This window comes from Arvicanthis niloticus, chromosome 6 (genome assembly GCF_011762505.2).
Source record: "Arvicanthis niloticus isolate mArvNil1 chromosome 6, mArvNil1.pat.X, whole genome shotgun sequence".
Taxonomy (NCBI): Eukaryota; Metazoa; Chordata; class Mammalia; order Rodentia; family Muridae; genus Arvicanthis; species Arvicanthis niloticus.
Window position 1 is genome coordinate 107,084,428 of NC_047663.1, and position 20,111 is coordinate 107,104,538.

The window sequence follows — 20,111 nt, forward strand, 5'->3', positions numbered from 1 at the left end:
TTGGTTCCCACTGAATCAGAAGAACTAATGAGGGCCCACTGCAGAATTGACTATTGGGCTTGGTTTCCATTCTACCTAGGCACACAGGCTGCACATTTACTAACAGAAAACTTGGATCTCTGGGCCATCTATCATGTACTGGGTACATCATGTACTGGGTAACTGGGCTTTCCTCTCAAGGGTAGAAATGTGTTCTCCCTAGCACAGACAGCATGAGCATCATGACAGCTGACTGAGCTCGGGATGCCATAGGACAGTGCTCTACACATACACCTCTGATTTCTGCTGTAGCTATTTACCTGCTTTTCTAGAAAACACATTCACAGAGGCCGTGGGTGGTCCTGCAGGCCCAGTGGGAGCCGCCTGGGGAACCCTGGGGAACGATGTTGGAGGTGGGGGTGGAGCCTTCTTCTGCAGAGGGAGAGACAGCTCAGCAATGCCTTTAACACGATGGAGACCAGTGAGGACTCTCCAAAGGGAAGCCTTGCCCAGGTGACAAGGAATAAAGCCGGCACCCTTCCCCTTAAACAGAGACCTAAAGACACTGCTTACCTCCTCCTCTGGTTCATTCAAATTCACCCACTGGTTTTTCTTTTCATCCCAAACAATCTGCCAAGATTTAAAAAAAAAAATCAGTACAATGAAACTAAAAAGAATTAGAATCTGATTTAGACACTGCACCACTTCAGAGAATGTTAACTCTTTCAGGTCTGTTCTGAATCCTAACACACTGCATTATCAAGCAGTGACAGGCCATCCACCCCACTAAGCGAATGCCACATCTGGACAATACTCACTGATTTGTTCTTGTCATCTGGTAGATAAGCTTCTGTCCTTTTCTTCCCAGGCAGCCATCGAGAGAACCAGGATTCCGTCTAAATAAAATCATCAGAAAAGCATGAGGACACTTCCCAGTGAGAAGAGCCCAGTATAAAAAGGAAAGAATTGTGTGATGCCATGTCCAGAGATGGAATGTGGGTGGAGGACAAGGGCTGAGCAGTCAGCTATCATGGGGACAGAGGTTAGTTTGGACACTGAGGATGGGCTCATCTGGGATGCTCTGACCATACAAGTCAAAAGGGTTTGGATGTGCAATGAGCTGTATACTTTCACAGGGCTGGGGATGAAACTCAGGACCTCCCACATGCTAGGAAAGCACTCTACTACTGAATGATGCCCCACACCCTAAGTATATATTTTTTTGAGACAGTGTCACTATATGGCCATCCTGAAACTTGCAGGGATGCCTCTCTGCCTCCTGAGTGCTGGGATTAAAGGAGTATACCACTATGCCTGGTTTGTTATTTTTAACAAACAAGCTCAGGATGATAACATGCCATCTACAGAAGCATTCCACATCCAAGCTCTGACAAACTGAGCATCAGGCTCTTCCCATTCCAAGGGGAAAAGGAATTTTGGTAGGATGGCCTCCACAAAACCCCCTCTTCCTGTACAGAAAGAATTTGGGTGATCAGAATTTATGACTTTACATTCCAGACTGCTTTATTAAAAAAGAGAGGAGAGAAGCTGTACTATAGAATCTACATTCTATTTCTCTTAGAATCATCAGGGGAAATGATCTGTCCTGGGAGGCAGACAACTGCCTCTTCATTTAGATTGAAAGGTTGTCATGGCCCAATGATAGTGTTTACCCAGTATGTATGGACCCTGGATTCCCAGCACTGGAAATAAATAAATAAATAAATAAATAAATAAATAAATAAATGGACCAGGAGTCTGGCTTATAATTTACGTACCCCCTCCCCTTTATGAGACAAGCTCATACTAGATAGTTTTGTCTGGCTTGAAAATATATAGACCACTGAAATCCACTTGCCTCTGCCTCCCAAGTGCTGGGATTAAAGGCATGTGCCACTGTCAGGGGCAGCTTTGCTTATACACTGAAGGCCTAACATCAGCCATAGGTCTAAGTCAGCCTGCTAACACAAAGTCTCAGGTCTCTGTGGAAAAACACTGAAACAGATAGCTATGAGATATTGTAAACATGCAGCTTTGATGGAAATTTGCCAGCCTGGGTCATCATAGACCTTGTAGATAAGTAACCTTAATGGATAGTACCAACTTAGATAAGGACAAGTGAATCATAGGCGGAGTCACAGTGACCTGTCCCCTGAAGCTTCACCCAGCTGATACTCTGTTCTGGAAGATATCTGTACTCCCCCTGAACACTTACATTCCTGCGTCATCCCCTTTCCCCACATCCTACCTTTTTTGTGTATATAACCCGTGTGAAAAAGTAAAAATTGCGATTTGATCAGACTATAGATAGATCGCCATGCTTTGCGTTTGCCTGTCCCCCATCTTCTCTTTCAGGTGACTTCCCTGGACCCCTGTTTAATGTCCTGCTGACCAGGACATGTTACCACCACCTGGATTATAGATATATTTGTGTGTGTGTGTGTGTGTGTGTGTGTGTGTGTGTGTGTGTTAGGTATATGCACATGAGTAGATGCCTGTATATGCCAGAGGCATTAGATCCCCTAGAACTGGGGTTATAGGAAGTTGTGAGCTGCCTGCCATACATGTCAAAGGACCCAAGGAAAGAAAGAGATGTGAGTTTATCTACTTGGTCTCCTACTTCCTGGCCCCTGGATGTTCTGAAACACACACACACACACACACACACACACACACACATACACACACAACTAATTTTTGGGTTTTGGTGGTTTTTTTTGTTGTTGTTTGAGACAGGATTTCTCGGTGTATCCCTGGCTGTCCTGGAACTCACTCTGTAGACCAGGCTGGCCCTGAACTCACAGAGACCAGCCTGTATCTGCCTCCTGAGTGCTGTAATTAAATCATACACTACCATCAGCTAGCCCCTTGAAGATATTTTTATGTGTTCCTAGAAACTAGAATCATAGTTGGAGCTTTCCTGGGTGTTCTGGGTCCTGCTTGGGGGAAGCAAGGTTCTTTTATGATAAGATTAGTAGAGGTGTGCCAGGAGCCACAGTTTAGATGGAATGCCTAGTGGTCATTATTACCTGGCCCCTGAATGGCGCACAGGTAAGAAACAGTGACTCCAGGAGGCTATGGTGCCCATGACATTCATTCATTCAATCACCTTTGGCCTCTTTATTTTTTGGACAGGATTTTTTTTTTTTTTTTTTTTTTTTTTTTTGCTTTGTTTTTTCGAGACAGGGTTTCTCTGTGTAGCCCTGGCTGTCCTGGAACTCACTCTGTACACCAGGCTGGCCTCAAACTCAGAAATCCGCCTGCCACTGCCTCCCAAGTGCTGGGATTAAAGGCGTGAGCCACCACTGCCCGGCTAGACAGGATCTTACTATGTAATCCTGGGAACTTTCTAGTGGAGCAGACTGGTTTCAAATTTATATAGATTGGCTTGTCTGCCTCTAGAGTGCTTAGATTAAAGGCATACATCGAGACACCAGGCATGGCTTCCTTTTAAAAATGTCTTTAAAGTGTCAGAGCAAGAGAGCTCACCCAGCTCCTTGCTACTTGGGAGAGCAGGTTCCACATCTCAACTGGGCAGTACAGTAGAGCTGGCTCTGGAGGCATTGGTGTGATGAGCTGGGCCCCAGGGCATGAGAGTGGGAGAGCTGACCTGCCTCCTGCGAATGGGGCCATTGGGTGGCCTAGCTAAAGCAGAGCTGGAGAGCTTGCCCTGGTGGTATGGATACGGGAGCGCCAGTGGGCTGACCAGCTCAGCTACCACTCAGGCCCAGATCCAGGGCTTTGAGTTGGCCCATCCTGAAATCTATAACAACTGTTGGGGCCAGTGAAAGAGTTAGTCCTGCTTATTGAAAGCTGCAGGATCTCCAAGACACAGGGAAACAACAGGATAACTGGGAGGCATCTCAATGAGGAGCCAATATCAATGGTGTCACAGAAGCTAGAGATCTTGAAGCAGACCAATGACTCACTCAATGAACATTTGAAAGTGAAGATGTGTGGACAAAGGGGTTTACTGTGGGACACACTGTGACACAATACTGCTTCCATGACAAGATGCTTTCTACACTTCATTCTGTTTATTTTGTTTGTGTGGTTTTTATGTTGGGGGAGGGGACTCCAAGGGCAGTGAGCGGGTATAAGGGGACTGGTAGACATGATGTGAAACTCACAAAAGATCAGTTAAAATTATATCTCTTGTACGAGAACAGTAATGCTATTAAGTATACCTCTCTAACCTCTAAAATTATCTTGGGCTTCTGTTTTGTTTTGTTCCCCTGTACTAACTAGAGCTGAACCCCAGGCACTGTGCTGCACCACTGAACTGTATCTTTGGCCTTCATACATTTTAAAAAATTAAACTTGTATTTATTTTCAAAAAATTGTTACGGAGGGTAAGCTGAACTTTCTTAAAATGCTAAACTATGGGAGAGAGATAGTTCAGTGATTAAGAGCATATACTGCTCTTCCAGAGAACCTGACTTGGTTCTCAGCACAAACTTTGGGCAGCTCACAACCTCCTGTACTTCTAGCTCCAGGGATCTCTTTTTGTCTCTGCAGGCACCTATACTCATATGCACATACTCACCACACGTACACATATAATTTTAAAATTATATAAACTTTTTTAAAATGAAAGAACTGTATTCTTTAAGACATCATCAAGATCAAAAAGGTGGTCTGCAGATTGAGAGAGACTGTGCCCCACATACTCATTCAACAAAGGACCTGCACCCACCATGCAAGAACTCTCACAAATCACTGAGACAATAGTTCAGAATGCAGAAATGTTAGAAAAAGTACAAGACAAATAAGCACCGAGGGCTGAGCTTGTGCAAAGGTGCTTAGTGTGGCTGGTGTCAGGAGACACATGTGCGTCTGCACTAGGGCTTGATCGTCATGGACTGCCTATGAGTGAATGTCTAGGAAGCTTGGGCGTGCTCTCACCAATCCGGGTGTGCGCACATGCGTGTGTACACACACACACACACACACACACACACACACACACACACACACACGCAGAGAGAGAGAGAGAGAGAGAGAGAGAGAGAGAGAGGGGGGCAGGCAGAGACAGAGGACTTGCCTAGCCGTGACATGCTTTACACAGTCAATTTCATGTATGTTACATCTTGGGAAAATAGTTTACAAATTTTGTACTTAAAATAAATGAAAAGCTGCTTCAGGTATTCAGCCTCCCTCCAGTATCTATCTGGCCCACCCCTCCGCAAGACTGGGCTATACCTTCTCCAGTATTTGCCCCACCCCTCCGCAAGACTGGGCTATACCTTCTTGGGCTCCTTGGCCTCCTTTTTGACAGCTTGTGCAGGTTTCTTCCCTTCAGAATCAGGTGTCAAAGATGGAGCACGTGTCAGATTGGAGCTGCCAAGATCCCACACCGGAGAGGTTTCCAAGTCCTGTGCTGTTCTGGAGGAGCCCTGTCACAAATGAAGACCAGCTGTCCTGGAGCGAGCTCCTTGTGAGGATGGAGTGCGTCCGGCGTCTTGAGTGCTGGCATTATGAATGTACGCCATAACTCCCCATTTAGGGGCTGCTTTGTTACTATCAAAACAATTAAACTATATTTTAAGTAGTTTTAATTTACAATTGCAAAGACACCTGACTTGTGTCTCCCTAGTAGGGCAGAGAACTGATGAGAGCAGAGAAGAGGGGTACACCCTTGCTGGCTGGCCGGGAACTTTGAAACTTTCCCAGTCTGCTAATTCTAAGCACAGCCAACAAACACCTAACAAGGAGCATCACACTACTCCAAGAGAAGAAGTATATGCATGCCCTGAGGGTGAGACTGCTTAGAGCTGGGCATGGTGCTGTTAGAAAAATTTCACAATTTAAAATATCCTCTCCATGAGCTAATGAATTGCTTAATGGTAAGGCACTTGCAACTCAAGCTTGCCAATGTGAGTTTGATCTCTAGAACTCACATGAAAGTGGAAGGAGAGAACCAAACTCTACAAAGTTTCCTCGGACTACCACAGGCAAACTGTGGTACATGCACCAACCCACCCCCACCACAATAATGTTAAAAAATAAAATAAAGGGGGTAGAGAGATGGCTCACTCATTCAGAATGCTTATTGCTCTTGCAATCAGTTCTGGGGACTCACTTCCAGTGGGTCACAAATACCTGTAACTCCAGATCCAGGGGATTCAAGGCCCGCCTATGGCCTCTATAGGAACCCATGCATACACACACATGTGCACACACACAAATAAAAATAAAGTTTTTTTTTTTTTTTTTTTTTAAAGTGATCCAGCCCTAGGTGAGGGCACGATCACCACACAGTGATCCAGTCCTGGGTGAGGGCATGATCACCACACAGTGATCCAGCCCTGGGTGAGGCACAATCACCACAGTGACCCAGCCCTGGGTGAGGGCATGATCACCACACAGTGATCCAGCCCTGGGTGAGGCACAATCACCACAGTGACCCAGCCCTGGGTGAGGGCATGATCACCACACAGTGATCCAGCCCTGGGTGAAGGCATGATCACCACACAGTGATCCAGCCCTGGGTGAGGCACAATCACCACAGTGATCCAGCCCTGGGTGAGGCATGATCACCACAGTGATCCAGCCCTGGGTGAGGGCACGATCACCACAGTGATCCAGCCCTGGGTGAGGGCATGATCACCACACAGTGATCCAGCCCTGGGTGAAGGCATGATCACCACAGTGATCCAGCCCTGGGTGAGGCATGATCACCACAGTGATCCAGCCCTGGGTGAGGCATGATCACCACACAGTGAAGCCCTCCCTGTTATTTCTCAGGAACAGGCTATCGGAAATGAGGAAACACCTACTGATGGGACATCCATTTAGTGCAGGGTATCTGTAAAGAAACATCTAGAAATGGGCCATCTGTCCCTCTTGGTTGAGAGCACACAGAAGAGTATCTGTACCAAACCTTGTGTGCTGCAGTGACTGCAATTTCAGGGAAAACAAAATATCAGGTTCTATTGTACAGTAAGGGTAGAGATCAGGAAGGCTCTCCATCTTTGAGAATTGTATCTGGAATCTCACCACAGGTGAGTATTCTCTCTGCTTAAAGGAACTGCTTTTACAACACTCGATTCTCCCTTTTGCCTCTTTCTCCATCAACATTTTTACCAACTTTCACATTTAAAGAGTAAAAGTAATTTTAAAAATTATTCATTTGGCTGTGTCTTGGGGGCATGTGTGTGAAAGTCAGAGGGTAACTTGTAGGAGTTGGTTCTCTTCATATCCCATGTGAGAATGAGCTCAGGATATCAGGCTTGGTGGCAAACACACTTAATGACCCATCTCCCTGGCCTCAGCTATAATGATTTTAGAAACACTTTCTCTGTAAGAATCAAATTTAGGAATAATTTTCTTACCTTCCTTACCTTCCTATTCAGGCTAAGAACAAGGAACCAAAGTAGCTACTCAACAAACTCACAGACAACAGTTACAACAAGGTATGGAAGTACCCGGTCAGAGAACAGTTACAACAAGGTATGGGAAGTACCCGATCAGCCACGCTCTTGCCAAACTCCTCTTCACTGAGCTCTGGAGGGCAGTGTCTGACAGGTGAGCCCTGTGGCACCATTTCTGTCAAAACAAGAAGAGAATGACTAGGTCCTGGAGCTGCTGCCAAGGGGCAAGAGGAGCAGGGCACTGGCAGGGCACAGACTGAGGACAAAGTGGTCACCAGGTCAGTCACCAGTGCTCCTTTCCAACAGGGAAAAGGAAGGTTTGCCCAAGTGTGTGGCAACTAACTACTTTGCTCTTTAAAGCAATCATATGGTTTGTTGTGCTCAGATAGACAGGCACAGACAGGCACAGGCAGGCACAGGATCCATCAAATTCGGTTTCCAGAGAAACATCTGCCACCCCCACCTGTGCAGCCCACAAGGACTTTAGTACAGCACCAAGACAGATCCTGCAAACACCCCGGGACCATTCTTTTACACTCTCAATGGGCAGTTAGGTTTCAAATGATAGCACAAGGCCAAGCCACAACAGAAACTAGCATTACTGTTTTAACTGTACTGAGACTCTTAGCAATGCTAGAGCTTTTAGTCCAGACAATAAATATCTCCTACCAGCTACTTCCTTTAACACCAAGACCAATTAGCTCTGCTCTCAGGACAATATCTATCCCTCAGCAGACATACCTGGGTCTGGGCTTCTGGCCTCCTGGAGTGGAGGCCCACTTTCCTGGAGACCTGATATAGTGGGTGGCAGGGCCTGCCCAGGATGCAGCACTGCAGGATCAGATCTGGAGGATTCTGGGAAGCCAAGTGCAGATCCTGAGGGTCCATAGGCAGGGCCCAGCTCTAGGGGGGCATGAGACATTGGCACTGGGAGCATCGGCACCCTGGCAAGGTGAGCAGGCTGGCCATTGGGCAATGTTTGAGGAGCTGTAGAGCACAGTGGAGAAGAGGAATTCTAAGGTCACTGTGGCTTACTGTTCCAGGCAAGCACTGATCAACGCATCACAAGCACATAAGCTGCTCCACACAGGCACACCTCTTTTATAATGAGGAAGCTGAAAAACAGCACCCTCTAGTGGTCTAGGGAAAAGGAGAATGTTCATGTCCTAGGAGCTCAGGGTCAGGATGGGTGAGCCAATAGGCAGATGTGATGTGGGGCAGGAGCTGAAAGCTACATCGAACGACCCTTAGCAAAGTGCTCTTTGCCCATCGCTAGGGTCAAACAGACCGTTTATGCACACAGGCATCCACACAGCTCAACTGTCAAAGTAAGTCCTCTCTACCAGCTCAACACTGGACACAGTCACATGCCTATGATCTCAGTTGCTCAGGAGGCTTAGATAATTTGTGAACCACAAGTCCAAGTCTGAGCAATGGTTTGAGATTGCCATCTCCCAACACAAAACAAGAATCCTGACGCAGGGAATGAACCAGGAAGAAGGAAAACAGGCACCGAGGGAGTTAATCCCAGTGTGGTGACAGGAAACATGTAGGAGCCAGGAAGTGGCTATTTAGTAGGGATGGGAGGCTATAGGTTGGGCACCAGAATCAGTCTGAGTCAAGAGTGGCTGAAATACCAGGTAGGAGGGGAGCTTTGGAATAGAGGGTAGGAGGGTATCTGGGTATCAGGGCTGCCTGTCAGGTCAGTTGAGGATACCTGCAGAGCAAGGGCAGAATGAGAGACAGGACAACAGAAAAGGTGCTTGCCTGGCCAGGAAAGAGGTTCAAGAAATGAGTAAGGGGTCTGGACCTCAACACTGGAGGGTTGGCAACCCTTCCCAAAATGAAGACAATGAGAAGTAGTGGTACTTGTTCTGACAGAGCTATGAGGCACCACAGGAAGCAAGCAGCTAAATGACAGCTAGAGTATGTCAAGGCCAGGGCCAGGGCACACAGGCATTCATGACGTCAACAGGAGAACATCTAAAGTTCTGCAACTTTACATGCTTACCATATGAGGAAGCATACGAGAAAGAAGGAGGCAGTCTAAAGATCACCAGCCACCACAACTCTGGCAGCAACATACTCTCTCTTTCAAAGAAGGTCCTACCTGTAGGCAGCAGCTGCACGCCATGCATCAAAGGCTCAGTGCTTGGCATCAGAAGAGGGTTCTCAGCCCTTGGTCCAGTCTGCTGGTTGAGTCCAGGGCCATCTGACTGTTCCACCTCAGAGCCCAATGTGGTGTGACACTGCTGGGGTTCAGTTCCATCCTGGCTCCACAGCACAGTGCCCTCCTATAGAAAACAGGGTCAAGCTGCAGCCCATCCTCAACAGTACATATGAGCACAAATGTACTCTCCACATCAAGAGGTCCACACTGATGCTCTCCTGGCAAGAAGGGACCTCTCAGTGTGTACACTTCTGAAGTCACAGTGCCACCATCAGATGCTTCGGCATGGAAACAATAGAGGCACAAACCCTCTCATCAAATCTTCCAGGCCAAAGTTCTAGGACAAGGCTGAGCTGTCAAAAGGCGCACCTGGATCTGCCTCTCCACGTGCTGCAGCTGCACCAACCAGGCAGGCTCCACAAAGGACTCCTTCTCTGGCTTCTCTCTCAGTTGAGGATCGAAGAGCTGTAACTGGGAAGCCATCTAGACCCCAGAGAACAGAGGTCCTTGTTACTGCCAGTGGCACCAACAAAATTGTTCCCAAGTTCAACACACTGGGCCTGAAGGAGGTCATGTGCAAAGCGGAGTGATCAGAGTGTGCCCAGGGTGGAGTTCACACTTATATGGATATTAGCAGATCTGTCCAAGTGTTCAACTAACCAGGGAAGATGGAGTTCTTTGATAGGGCCTTTAAAGATTTGAATGGATCAAGAAGAATTTGTTAGTAGTTATGTCCTTTTCCTAATCTTGAACAGGCCTGAAAGACCTTGTTTACCACAACGGACTAAGTGATAAGATCTAGGTAGAGTTACTTACCTTTGCTACATGAAACTTAGAAAAAGAACTGCCCTTGGGCTTGTCTTGAGATATCTCCAGCCAAGACTAAGAACGGATTCCCCCACCCATCCCCCACCCATGTCCGGCTAAAACAAAGGGTTTGGGCGGCCCTTTCCCTTTAAATTGAGAGCTGAACATTAAAGTTTTGAGCCGTGATCAGAGAACTCTGTCTTGGCTTCATCTTTTCTTGCCCTCCATCCCTTCCTCATTTCCAGCCCCCCTTTCAGGTGAACCCAGTTAATCCGTGGCCACAGGTGGCTACAAGTAGTGACTGTTAATGATACAAAGTCCAAAACAGCCACCTAAGAGCACTCAAGTATCTAAAGTAGATACTGGGTATCTCAGTTAAGTACAGCTCACCACCCCTAAGCCCAGCAAGATGAAGCCTATGCCTTACCAGAGTTGGGAAGATGCTAACAGGAAGGCACTAGAAGATCCTACCTGAGTCAACTGGCTAATCAGTACCGGAGAGTATGCACCAGGTTGTGTCAGGATACTCTTGGCTATTACTTCGCAGTAGTGGAAGGCCTGTGTGGCGAGTCCCATTTCAGCCAGGCGGCACAAGTAGATGAATTTAAACACCTGAAACAACAAGTGCACCACCACAGTCCTGAAGCTTCACACAAGTGCACTACCATAGTCCTGGCCTTCCATCAAGAGTACTGTCACAGTTCTGGGCTTCCCATTACCCCTGCGATCTTAGATGCTGTACACCACAGCAGCCTCTGTGATAGTATAGAGTCAAAGTAGACACCTGCACTCCCCATAACACCTCTGAAACAGTCAGCAGTTCAAGACCTGATGTCCTGCTGCTGCCACACATCCAGACAACTGGCTTTCCTATGGGCAAACTATAAACATTCCCTACTAATATACACAAACCTATGTACACACATAAACCTACACACCCACCCACCTCCACACAGACATGAATGTAGGTCAGATCACACTACAAAAAAGCTCTTGAAATCTAGTCTGAATATTAAGAACAAAAATTCAATATAGCATTTCGATCAACTGTATATTCAAGGTGCCAAAAACCAAACCAAACTAACCAAACAAACTGTGAAAAATCCCCACAAAACAAAACATCTCATCATTACTTTGTGAGAATTCAAAACCCTAACAAGCAAGCACTGGTGAGCACTGGCCACCGCTCCCTCACAGCCCCTGCTTACCTGGAAGTTAGGTAAGGAACAGGTATGTGCCCCAAGGGACTGAGCATACTCATAAGCCTCTGTCCTTTGAATGGCTTCATTGGTGGCAAACTTTAAAAATGGCAAACTGTGGAAGAAGTGAATTATTCATTTTGAAAAGTGGCCGATTACTGGCACCATAAACCTCCAAGCAGGTAAACCCAAGTATGTCCCATCGTGTAACCAAGGTACAAAGCTGGCCACTTCCAAATTAACTGAAGGACAGGGGTCATTTGCTTCTTAGAGGAAAATGGATACTGCCATATTGACTTGATTCCTTACCTGTGATTTGAGCCTATCAAGACAAGTTTTGTAGTTTTCTTTGTATAAACCCCAAATCCAACCTGGGCCATCAGGTAGCAGAAGTGTGCAGCATCCAGCAGGCCTTTTGATGCTGAAGAGAGACAGAGCAATCACATCTCATCAGTCCTTGGAAAGTCTTCAGGGAAGGTGCCAAAGAGACATTGGACTTATGGTACTGGCGCAGTTGTTCACACAGTCAGACTCTGGGGTCTATCACATGACAACCAAAGGCCTACTTCACACCTAACCCACCTAGGGTATCACCCATCGTAGCCATGGTCCTAGATTCAACATCCATGTTGTTGTTCAGGTTGGACAAAACCATTGCAAGATGTGGCCTCCAATCTCCCCATTTCTCATCTCCACAACACTATAATGAGAAAAACATCAAACAAATTCTTATCCTTCAGACACTGTCTCCTTTAATTTCCTGATGGCCAAGCCCAATGAGAAAGCAAGAACAAGAAACATAGGTTTTAGACAGACTCCACAGTCAAAGTCTTTAGTACGCACAAGTCACACTAGACTGTGGGGCTCCATCAGTGTCCTGGGGACCTGCACACTCACCGTGGATGCAGCAGGCATCCGTCCAGACATGAGCTGATAGACAGTCTGCAGGGGGTCATTGATTGGAAGACTGTTGGCAAACCTACATGTACAGAGAACGGGGAGATCTACCTCCGTCCGATTCAACAAGAAAAACCACAGCCCTTTCTCAGCCCTTTATCCAATCAACAGAATGAAAAGTTCACTGAGATTTTACAGAAATATTAAAGAACACCAGGCAATAAGAAATTTAAAACTTCCTCAACAGTATAACCCAAGAAAGAGCCAAGGAAGCCCATGAGTCCACAGCTAAAAGTCCATGGCAGAGGCAAGATACTTGAGCACCAAAGTCAGGCTGTGCGACTGAATGGGGTGCACTACAAGCTGACTCACCTGGTCATGACACGGGCATGTGTCCGGCTGTCCATCTTACTTGCAAGCAGCAGCGCGTGACCCCATAAGCCATTTTTCATGGCAGACTCCAGAGCATCCTGCAATGCATTTCAGAGCTCCTGTGAGTCACCAGTGCTTGCCGTGGGACCAGGGAGAAGCACACGTAGTTGTGCACACACAGAAAACAAGATGAGTGTGGTATGTAAAAAGACAACGGAGCCTGGGCTCAGTTACAGACAATGGCACGGTCCTGCCCTGCCCTTTCCCTCTAGTAAGTGTCTGTAGACGCACTCTGCTTTCATTCTCACCCCTGTGGGAGGAACCAGCACCCAGGTAGAAACATGTGGCAGCAACTACTCCTGTGGGGTGCCACACCAGCATGGGTCCCCTCAGGTGACACGCAGCCTCCTCAGATACTCTCTCTCATCAATCTAGTCTCCCAGCACTCCAATAATCTGTAGTACAATTTGGCACTTTCAGCTAGGAGGTAAAACTTGGCAATAGAAAAAATTATTCACAAAAGCCAACAGGGTCAGATGATTTTAACTGGCTGTGAAACTCCATGTTAAAACTCCAAGGGCCACATACCAGCTTTCCCTGGGCAGAGGGACTCCACTTACTCAAGAGTAGTCTCACTTACTCAAGAAACAGAGAGAAGGAGACCCCTTGAGCACGGAAGTTCAAGACCTGCCTGGGTAACATAGCAAGACTATTTCATAAAAAGACCTTTCTAGTCAGGTGTGGTGGCACAAACTTGAAATCACAAAACTTTAAAAGCTGGGACAGGAGGATGATGAACTTGAGGCTATCCTGGGCTACAAAGACCCTATTTTAAAGTTAAAATTTTCTATGTTGGGGTATAGTTGAGAGGGGTATAGTTGATTTGCTTACCATGCACATGGCCCCGGTTCAATTTTTAGATCCAAATCAGACAAAAACCATGAACTTCTAAATTGATCGTAATATAAAGCACAGAGGACTCTGGGCCCATCAGATGTCCCTGCCACAGAGAACTCTATGTGCCAGTATGATGCATCTCCCATTATCAAAACATCTTCTGCTAATGTACATGCGTTCACACCCCTGTGCACACTGTCAGCCTCAGATCTATAGAACCCTGCTTTAACAAAAAATACACAAGGGTGGCCTGATGCTTCAGTCTGTAAAAAGATGTCACCTTGATTCTAACACAGACAAGCAACCACACTCTCTAAATGACTGTAACTGAGCTGGCCAGAATACCTCATGGGCTCTTCTCAGGAGAAACACTACTGATACCTTCAGAGATGTCAGGCAAAAGTCCAGACATCACCCCTGAACAGCACTCACTACAGTTGCTCCCTAGAGGAGGTTGGTCTCTCTTCCCTGGGCCAACAGACAGACACTAAAAAACATCTGCAGGGCTACCTACCTTCTTCCGGCCATACAGCAAGAGCTCACGGAACCGCTCGGTCTCCTTCTCCAGCACGCTGGAGGTCACTGTCTGACTGTCTGTGAGAAATGAGAGCTGGGCTTCCCCTGACTCCTCCTCTTCCACTTGTTCCACAGCCTCATTGGTAAAATCTATCAGGTTTGCCTCATTGGGTGACTTTCCAGGAAGCCATACGGTTCTATGGTCCCGTAACAAAAGCTCTGCAATGTCTGTTCCCACAACGGTCTACAGGGTCAATGGAGACAGGATGGAGAGCAAGATAAGACTAAATTATTAGAAACAGAGTTTCCAACCAGATAACAAGACAACTCCTAGGCTGTCAGAGCATGGCCAGGTCTACATGGGCAACACATGTTAGACCTCAAGAAAGAAGTCTGACTCTTCATGTGGGCAGGGACACAAGGGCTGAGGTGGCAGCTCACCCCAAATCTCACACCTCCTTTTTGTCCTACTTTCCCAGGTTGCTGCCATGACTCTTCCTGAGGAGGCATGGCATGGGGTAGGATGCTCTTCCTGAGGAAGCACTGCATGGCAGGCTTGACACTGACTATAGCTCTGAATTGGAATAAGGAACAGATTCTGAGACTAAAGGCGAACAGGGAGAATATTCAAGAAGTAAAAGGGAACATACCCCATTCTGTCTGCATAACAGAATAATGAAGTTCCAAAGAAGACTTGCAGACTCTTTGTCAATTAAACTTTCATTCTGCAAACATTTTGTCGCTTTGTTTTGTGCAAAGTTAATAACGTCTACTTTGTGGGTATCATCTCTGGGGAAAGAATGAACACCCAGTGAATGGTGATACCAAAACTGTGAGTCAAACTCAGCAGCCGCCATGTGGCAGACATCAAGAGAGACCACAATAGGGAACCTTACTTGCCGAGAGGTCCTGGGAAGGAGCGCATCTCTTCCTGCTCAGGTGTGTGCTGCAGCAAGGTCTGCAAGGAGAGGGGCAGAGTGGCTCATGTGTTCAGTCAGAACCACCAGCAGACTGAGTCACAAAAACCATTTCTGGAACCACACCCATCCCTCTGCCCAGAGGGCGAAGGGACTTGGTTACAGTTATATGAGCATGAACTACAATGTAGGTTTTCAGATTTTAAGCCAAAGCCCAGTAAGCCTGAGCTTTCCAAGAAAGTATGTTTTCCAAGGCCATGGGTGCAGAGAACACCAAAGATCCACGGATACCTCCAAGCTATGGATCTCCACCAGTGCAGGCTGTCCTTCTGAAGGCAGGTTGGGAATCACTTTAAGGAGCTGACCACCAGGACCAAACCTGGCACAGACATGAGGCACTGTAAACTTCTCAGGAGAGGTCGGTCTTGATGGAACTGAATTTAAATAAATAGGAAGAGAAACAATGAGCCGGCTGGTTGTATCTTACAGCTTCTAGACCAGTTTCCCACCTCAGGCTTCCTGCCTAAGCTCAGACTGACTATCACAGAACACCCAAGAGCAAAAGAGCTGCAACTCACACACAGAAATGCTTTCTCATACTAACTAATACTTCACTTAGGAGAGCTCTCACTACACGTTAGGAGGTGAAGACTCAGGAGAGAGTCAGAATGGGACACGGGCACAAATCAGAACAAGAGTCTCTCAGGGGAACTGGGAGTTCCATGAGCACTTACCCACATAGCCAGTGTGAGAACACAGAGAAACCCAAGGCTTGACTAGATGAAAGGAGACTAGACTCAAAATTACACATTAACAGTGCACACTGGGCAAACAGACAGCTCTTAGACCCTGAGACAAATGTCAACCCAAGGGCCAACTTCAGCCTGTATCAACAAGCCATGACATCCAGGACAGTGAACACAGAGTACAAAGAGGAGCTGATTGAACTCTATTCTATCCCAACCTGGTGGCTGCATGCTGAACTGCTGAGACGCACCTTGCTCCACAGCAGGCCAGGAGGTGTCTGCAGGGTAGCTGTACTCAGGAAAACCATGGGCACCGCTGAAATTGCTGGCATATGTGCCATAGGCATAATCACCATGAAATGAGCCTGGGGCATGAGGGGCCTCAAAGGAACTGCCAGTCACATGGTGGCTTCTGTAAATCTGACTCTTGGGAAAGAGATCAAGCAGAGAAAGTGAGTTCCCATGAATACCAGAAAGACTGTGGGTACACTGTTAGTCCTAGGCAGAGACAAAGGGCAGGCCAAGACATAAACACCTGCTCTTCCCCTGCCAGGCCTGCCCGGCACACCTGGTGTGAATGAGAGCTGAGACTGCTGCGGCGGCTGGGCAGGCTGTGAGTACTGCGCAGGCTCCGTGCTGAGTGCTCGCTGTGGATGCTGCGTCTGTCTACTTCTTCTCCATAGGGGTCCCTGTGAAGCTCAGTGTCATCATCGAAGCTCCCAGTGAAGCGAGGGTCATACCTCCAGTGGTCATCACATTTCTCAGGCCTAGAGTAAGCAGGGGACCAAGGCAGGAGATGGGAAGGGCAGCTCCTTGGGACATCACACAACTACCAGGAACGTTCTACAGCTGCAGCTAACTCTTACTGCCCACTGTCCTCCCTGAGAATGTTAGTTACAGCTAACCTTGCAGGCCTGGCACAAAAAACCAAATCCTAGGTTCAGATGCAGGTGATCTCAGAGAATACACTGCAGGTGCAACTTGAAGGCAGTCTCTTTCCTGGACTATAGGTAGGATGGAGAAGGGACACCAAAGAAAAAAGGAAGCAGCCCTCAGGTCCTCCCAGAGCTACTAGGAAGAAATACATTTGAGCCAGTCCCCCTCCTGTAAGCTGGAGGTGGGAAGGGGTGGCCAGTGCTTCTTCCTTCAAACACTAGATTACTTCTCAGAAGCCCCAGAACTATAGTTGATTATTCCCAAAGACAGGAAAAGGGCAAGCAAGAGCACACCTCAGCTTCCTCCAACTTCCTTCATCTGTGTGTAATTCACCAACCTGTCACTGTAAGCATAGCTGTCCTTCCTGTATGGGTCATGATCAGAGTCATACCAGTACCTCCGGTCCCAGGTGCGAGGGTCCCTAAAGCGAGACCCATAGTAACGATCCCAGCGGCCTGGGTCTGTAAGTGAAGAATAAAGGGATGAGTGCAGTAGCCAAAGACCCACCCAGCTCCCCTGAAGCAGGCGACAGCTTAGGAGCAAAGGACAGCCCTGGCCTAGAGAAGAAGCCCTGACCTGGAGAGGCCAGCTGCCTCCTGCCCATGATGGAGCAGTCACTGGCTATTCTCTCAATGCAAGTATTAAGAGTGCTATAGAAGTTCTTTTTCACTCTTTTTGGTTTGTTTTGCAATGAGAGGAATCAAATCTAAGGCTTCAAGAATAGGTAGATTATAGCTAGATGCCACTGTTAAAGCCCCAGCCCCAATAATATTTTTTAATAGTTAATTTCAACTAAGATTATACTAATTATCTTCCTAACGTGGTTCAGGATGTGTGTGTACGTATTTATTTAAAGAGCATATATATATGCTCTGCCTGCATGTATGTCTTAGTGAGGGTGTCATATCCATTGGAACTAGAGTTACAGACAGTTATGACCTGCCATATAGGTGCTGGAATTGAACCCAAGTCCTCTGGAAGAGCAGACAATGCTCTTAACCACTGAGCTATCTCTCCAGCTCATGTTTCAGGATATTTTAAGAAAATAATTTCATTAAAAGCAAACTCTAAGCTGGGTGTGGTGGCATATGCCTTTGATCCCAAGCACTCAGAAGCCAGAGGCAGGCAGAACTTTAAGATTGAGGCCAGCCTAGTCTGTAGAGTGAGTTCCAGGACAGACAGGACTGTTAGACACAGAGAAACCCTGTCTCAAAAAACAACAACAACAACAACAACAAAAACAAGCCAAAAGCCAACTCTAAAAAGAAATATTGTTTTTTGGTTTTTTTGTTTTTGTTTTTCGAGACAGGGTTTTTCTGTGTAGCTTTGGCTGTCCTGGAACTCACTCTGTAGACCAGGCTGGCCTCAAACTCAGAGATCCACCTGCCTCTGCCTCCCAAGTGCTGGGATTAAAGGCGTGCGCCACCACTGCCCGACCTAAAAAGAAATATTAATGTTATAACAAACAGGAGGTACTGGTTTAGGAGAGTGTGTACAATACTCCTGTTTAAAATTCATGCAAATGTTTATGGGGCAAAGAGCCCCCTGGGAGCCAGAAGGAAACAACATGTGGACCTGTCAAGGGACTTCAGAGCGTTGTGGCAAAACAGCACACAGCTGGGTTGCTAACAGAACTCATAGCTTTTTCTAGGAAACATTTTGTGAAAGGGATATATGAAAGTAAACAAACTGCCACAATAAGCAGGCTAGAGCTGTCACCAAGGAGCAAGTGTCAACCTCATTGACTTGCATTTAAGTATGGCAGCATGACTGGGCAGCCAGCCTTGCATTCCACCCCAGCCTCATTAGCTCATACTTGAGAAGTCACATGTGGACCAGGAAGCCTTAGAAGTAGTCATTGCACTTCATGTCAATATGACAGACACACAATGCTGTGGGTACAATGTGACTTTTCAGTGAAGTTGTCAAAATGATCATTTCCAGATGTGCAGAATTCTTAATTACTTTAGCTCTTGGGATAAAAACACAGTGAAAGGAAAAGTGATCTTGATTCACCTCTAGACCATGACTTATACATGGCTGCATGATCACAGCAGTGGTTGGACAGTCCCCTGCTAATGGTTACAACTTCTAAACATACCTCCATAATCATACTGGCCAGAGTAATAATTTGCATAGTAATCACTGTGACTGCTCCATCCACTCTTGGAATTATAGTATCCTTCAGGATATCCTTGCCTGGGAGAGAAAAAGAGCTGTTAAACACAGTATCTGTTTCTTAAAGTAGATCTTATATGTATATTTAAGCAAAAAAACTTAAGGTCATCTACCGGTCTTATACAGCCCAGACCCACCTGCCTAGGGACAGTAACACCAGCAGTTAGCTGGGAAGTCCTACAATTAAGACGAGGCCTCGCAGACAAGGCCACAGGCCAATGTGATTGAGGCAGTTGTTCACTTGAGTGTCTCTTGCCAAGTGACTCTCAAAGTGTGTTAAAGTGCCAGCTGCAGCTATTACACCTTTTTAATAAATCTCTTTAATAAAACAATACTAACAAATAAAATGATATTGTTCTGGCTTTAGCTTTCCTTTGGTGTGCTAGGTGTGTAAGAAATTAGCCAACCTAAAGCACATACAGACATTCATGAAGACACCTCTGCTATGGAAAACTAACCAGATCACAAGCAGAAACAAAGATGAGACTATGGAATTTCTTATTATGTAGCTATCTAAAACTGAACCTGTCAAGATGACTGTTGTACTGTGCTCAGCAAGAGTCAACTCATCATGTGCCTGGTCAGGGCTGCACCATAACAAGTTTCTAGGTCATGCTGAGCAGCCACAAAGCACTACGCCCAGACCAACTTCTACTGCCTTTTCTTTTCTTTTCTTTTTTTTTTTTTTTTTTAGGCCAGGGTCTCACTGTGTAGCATAGACATGCCTTAAACTCATGATAACCTTCCTGTCTGTGCCTCCATAGTGATAAGATTACAGAGGTGAGCCACCAGAAAATGACTTCACTAACTATAAGTGCTCAGTGAGGCCTTGTGAAGTGGGCCAGGGCCAGCAGATCGATAAGGAGCTAGCCTCTTCTAAGCCCAATAAACTAAACCATGACCCCGACTAGTTACAGAGGAATTACTTACTCAAGAAAGAGGGTGTAAGTGCACTACTTAAGAGTGTTTGGCACTCTCAGAATTGTCAAAAGCACTAAATATTGTTGAATTTTCTGATACTCTTTTAGGAAACTGCTCATCTGAGCTTGGCTGTTTGGCTAGCATAGCATCTGCTCAGCTGGATGCCCAGCCCAGGAATACCACCAACTTGCCCTTAAGGTTTC

The 20,111-nt window shown here is 46.6% G+C and overlaps 1 protein-coding gene across 11 annotated transcripts in view; it reads right to left on the bottom strand.

The window, feature by feature from the left end:
• The window catches only part of Sec16a (SEC16 homolog A, endoplasmic reticulum export factor), a 37,994-nt gene that overhangs the window by 6,306 nt on the left and 11,577 nt on the right, over nt 1-20,111 (bottom strand). For all 11 annotated transcript variants that reach the window (XM_076937626.1, XM_076937627.1, XM_076937631.1 and 8 more), the window contains 22 exons: nt 18,911-19,008; nt 17,147-17,270; nt 16,442-16,640; nt 16,125-16,299; nt 15,419-15,561; nt 15,107-15,168; nt 14,861-14,999; nt 14,209-14,454; nt 12,798-12,895; nt 12,426-12,507; nt 12,111-12,228; nt 11,838-11,949; nt 11,538-11,643; nt 10,801-10,941; nt 9,892-10,005; nt 9,463-9,646; nt 8,094-8,339; nt 7,445-7,527; nt 5,226-5,375; nt 798-875; nt 553-609; nt 300-411 (listed from right to left, as the gene is read on the bottom strand). In XM_076937626.1, coding sequence (XP_076793741.1) covers nt 300-411; nt 553-609; nt 798-875; nt 5,226-5,375; nt 7,445-7,527; nt 8,094-8,339; nt 9,463-9,646; nt 9,892-10,005; nt 10,801-10,941; nt 11,538-11,643; nt 11,838-11,949; nt 12,111-12,228; nt 12,426-12,507; nt 12,798-12,895; nt 14,209-14,454; nt 14,861-14,999; nt 15,107-15,168; nt 15,419-15,561; nt 16,125-16,299; nt 16,442-16,640; nt 17,147-17,270; nt 18,911-19,008 — 2,867 coding nt within the window. The remainder of the gene's footprint in view (nt 1-299; nt 412-552; nt 610-797; nt 876-5,225; nt 5,376-7,444; nt 7,528-8,093; nt 8,340-9,462; nt 9,647-9,891; nt 10,006-10,800; nt 10,942-11,537; nt 11,644-11,837; nt 11,950-12,110; nt 12,229-12,425; nt 12,508-12,797; nt 12,896-14,208; nt 14,455-14,860; nt 15,000-15,106; nt 15,169-15,418; nt 15,562-16,124; nt 16,300-16,441; nt 16,641-17,146; nt 17,271-18,910; nt 19,009-20,111) is intronic.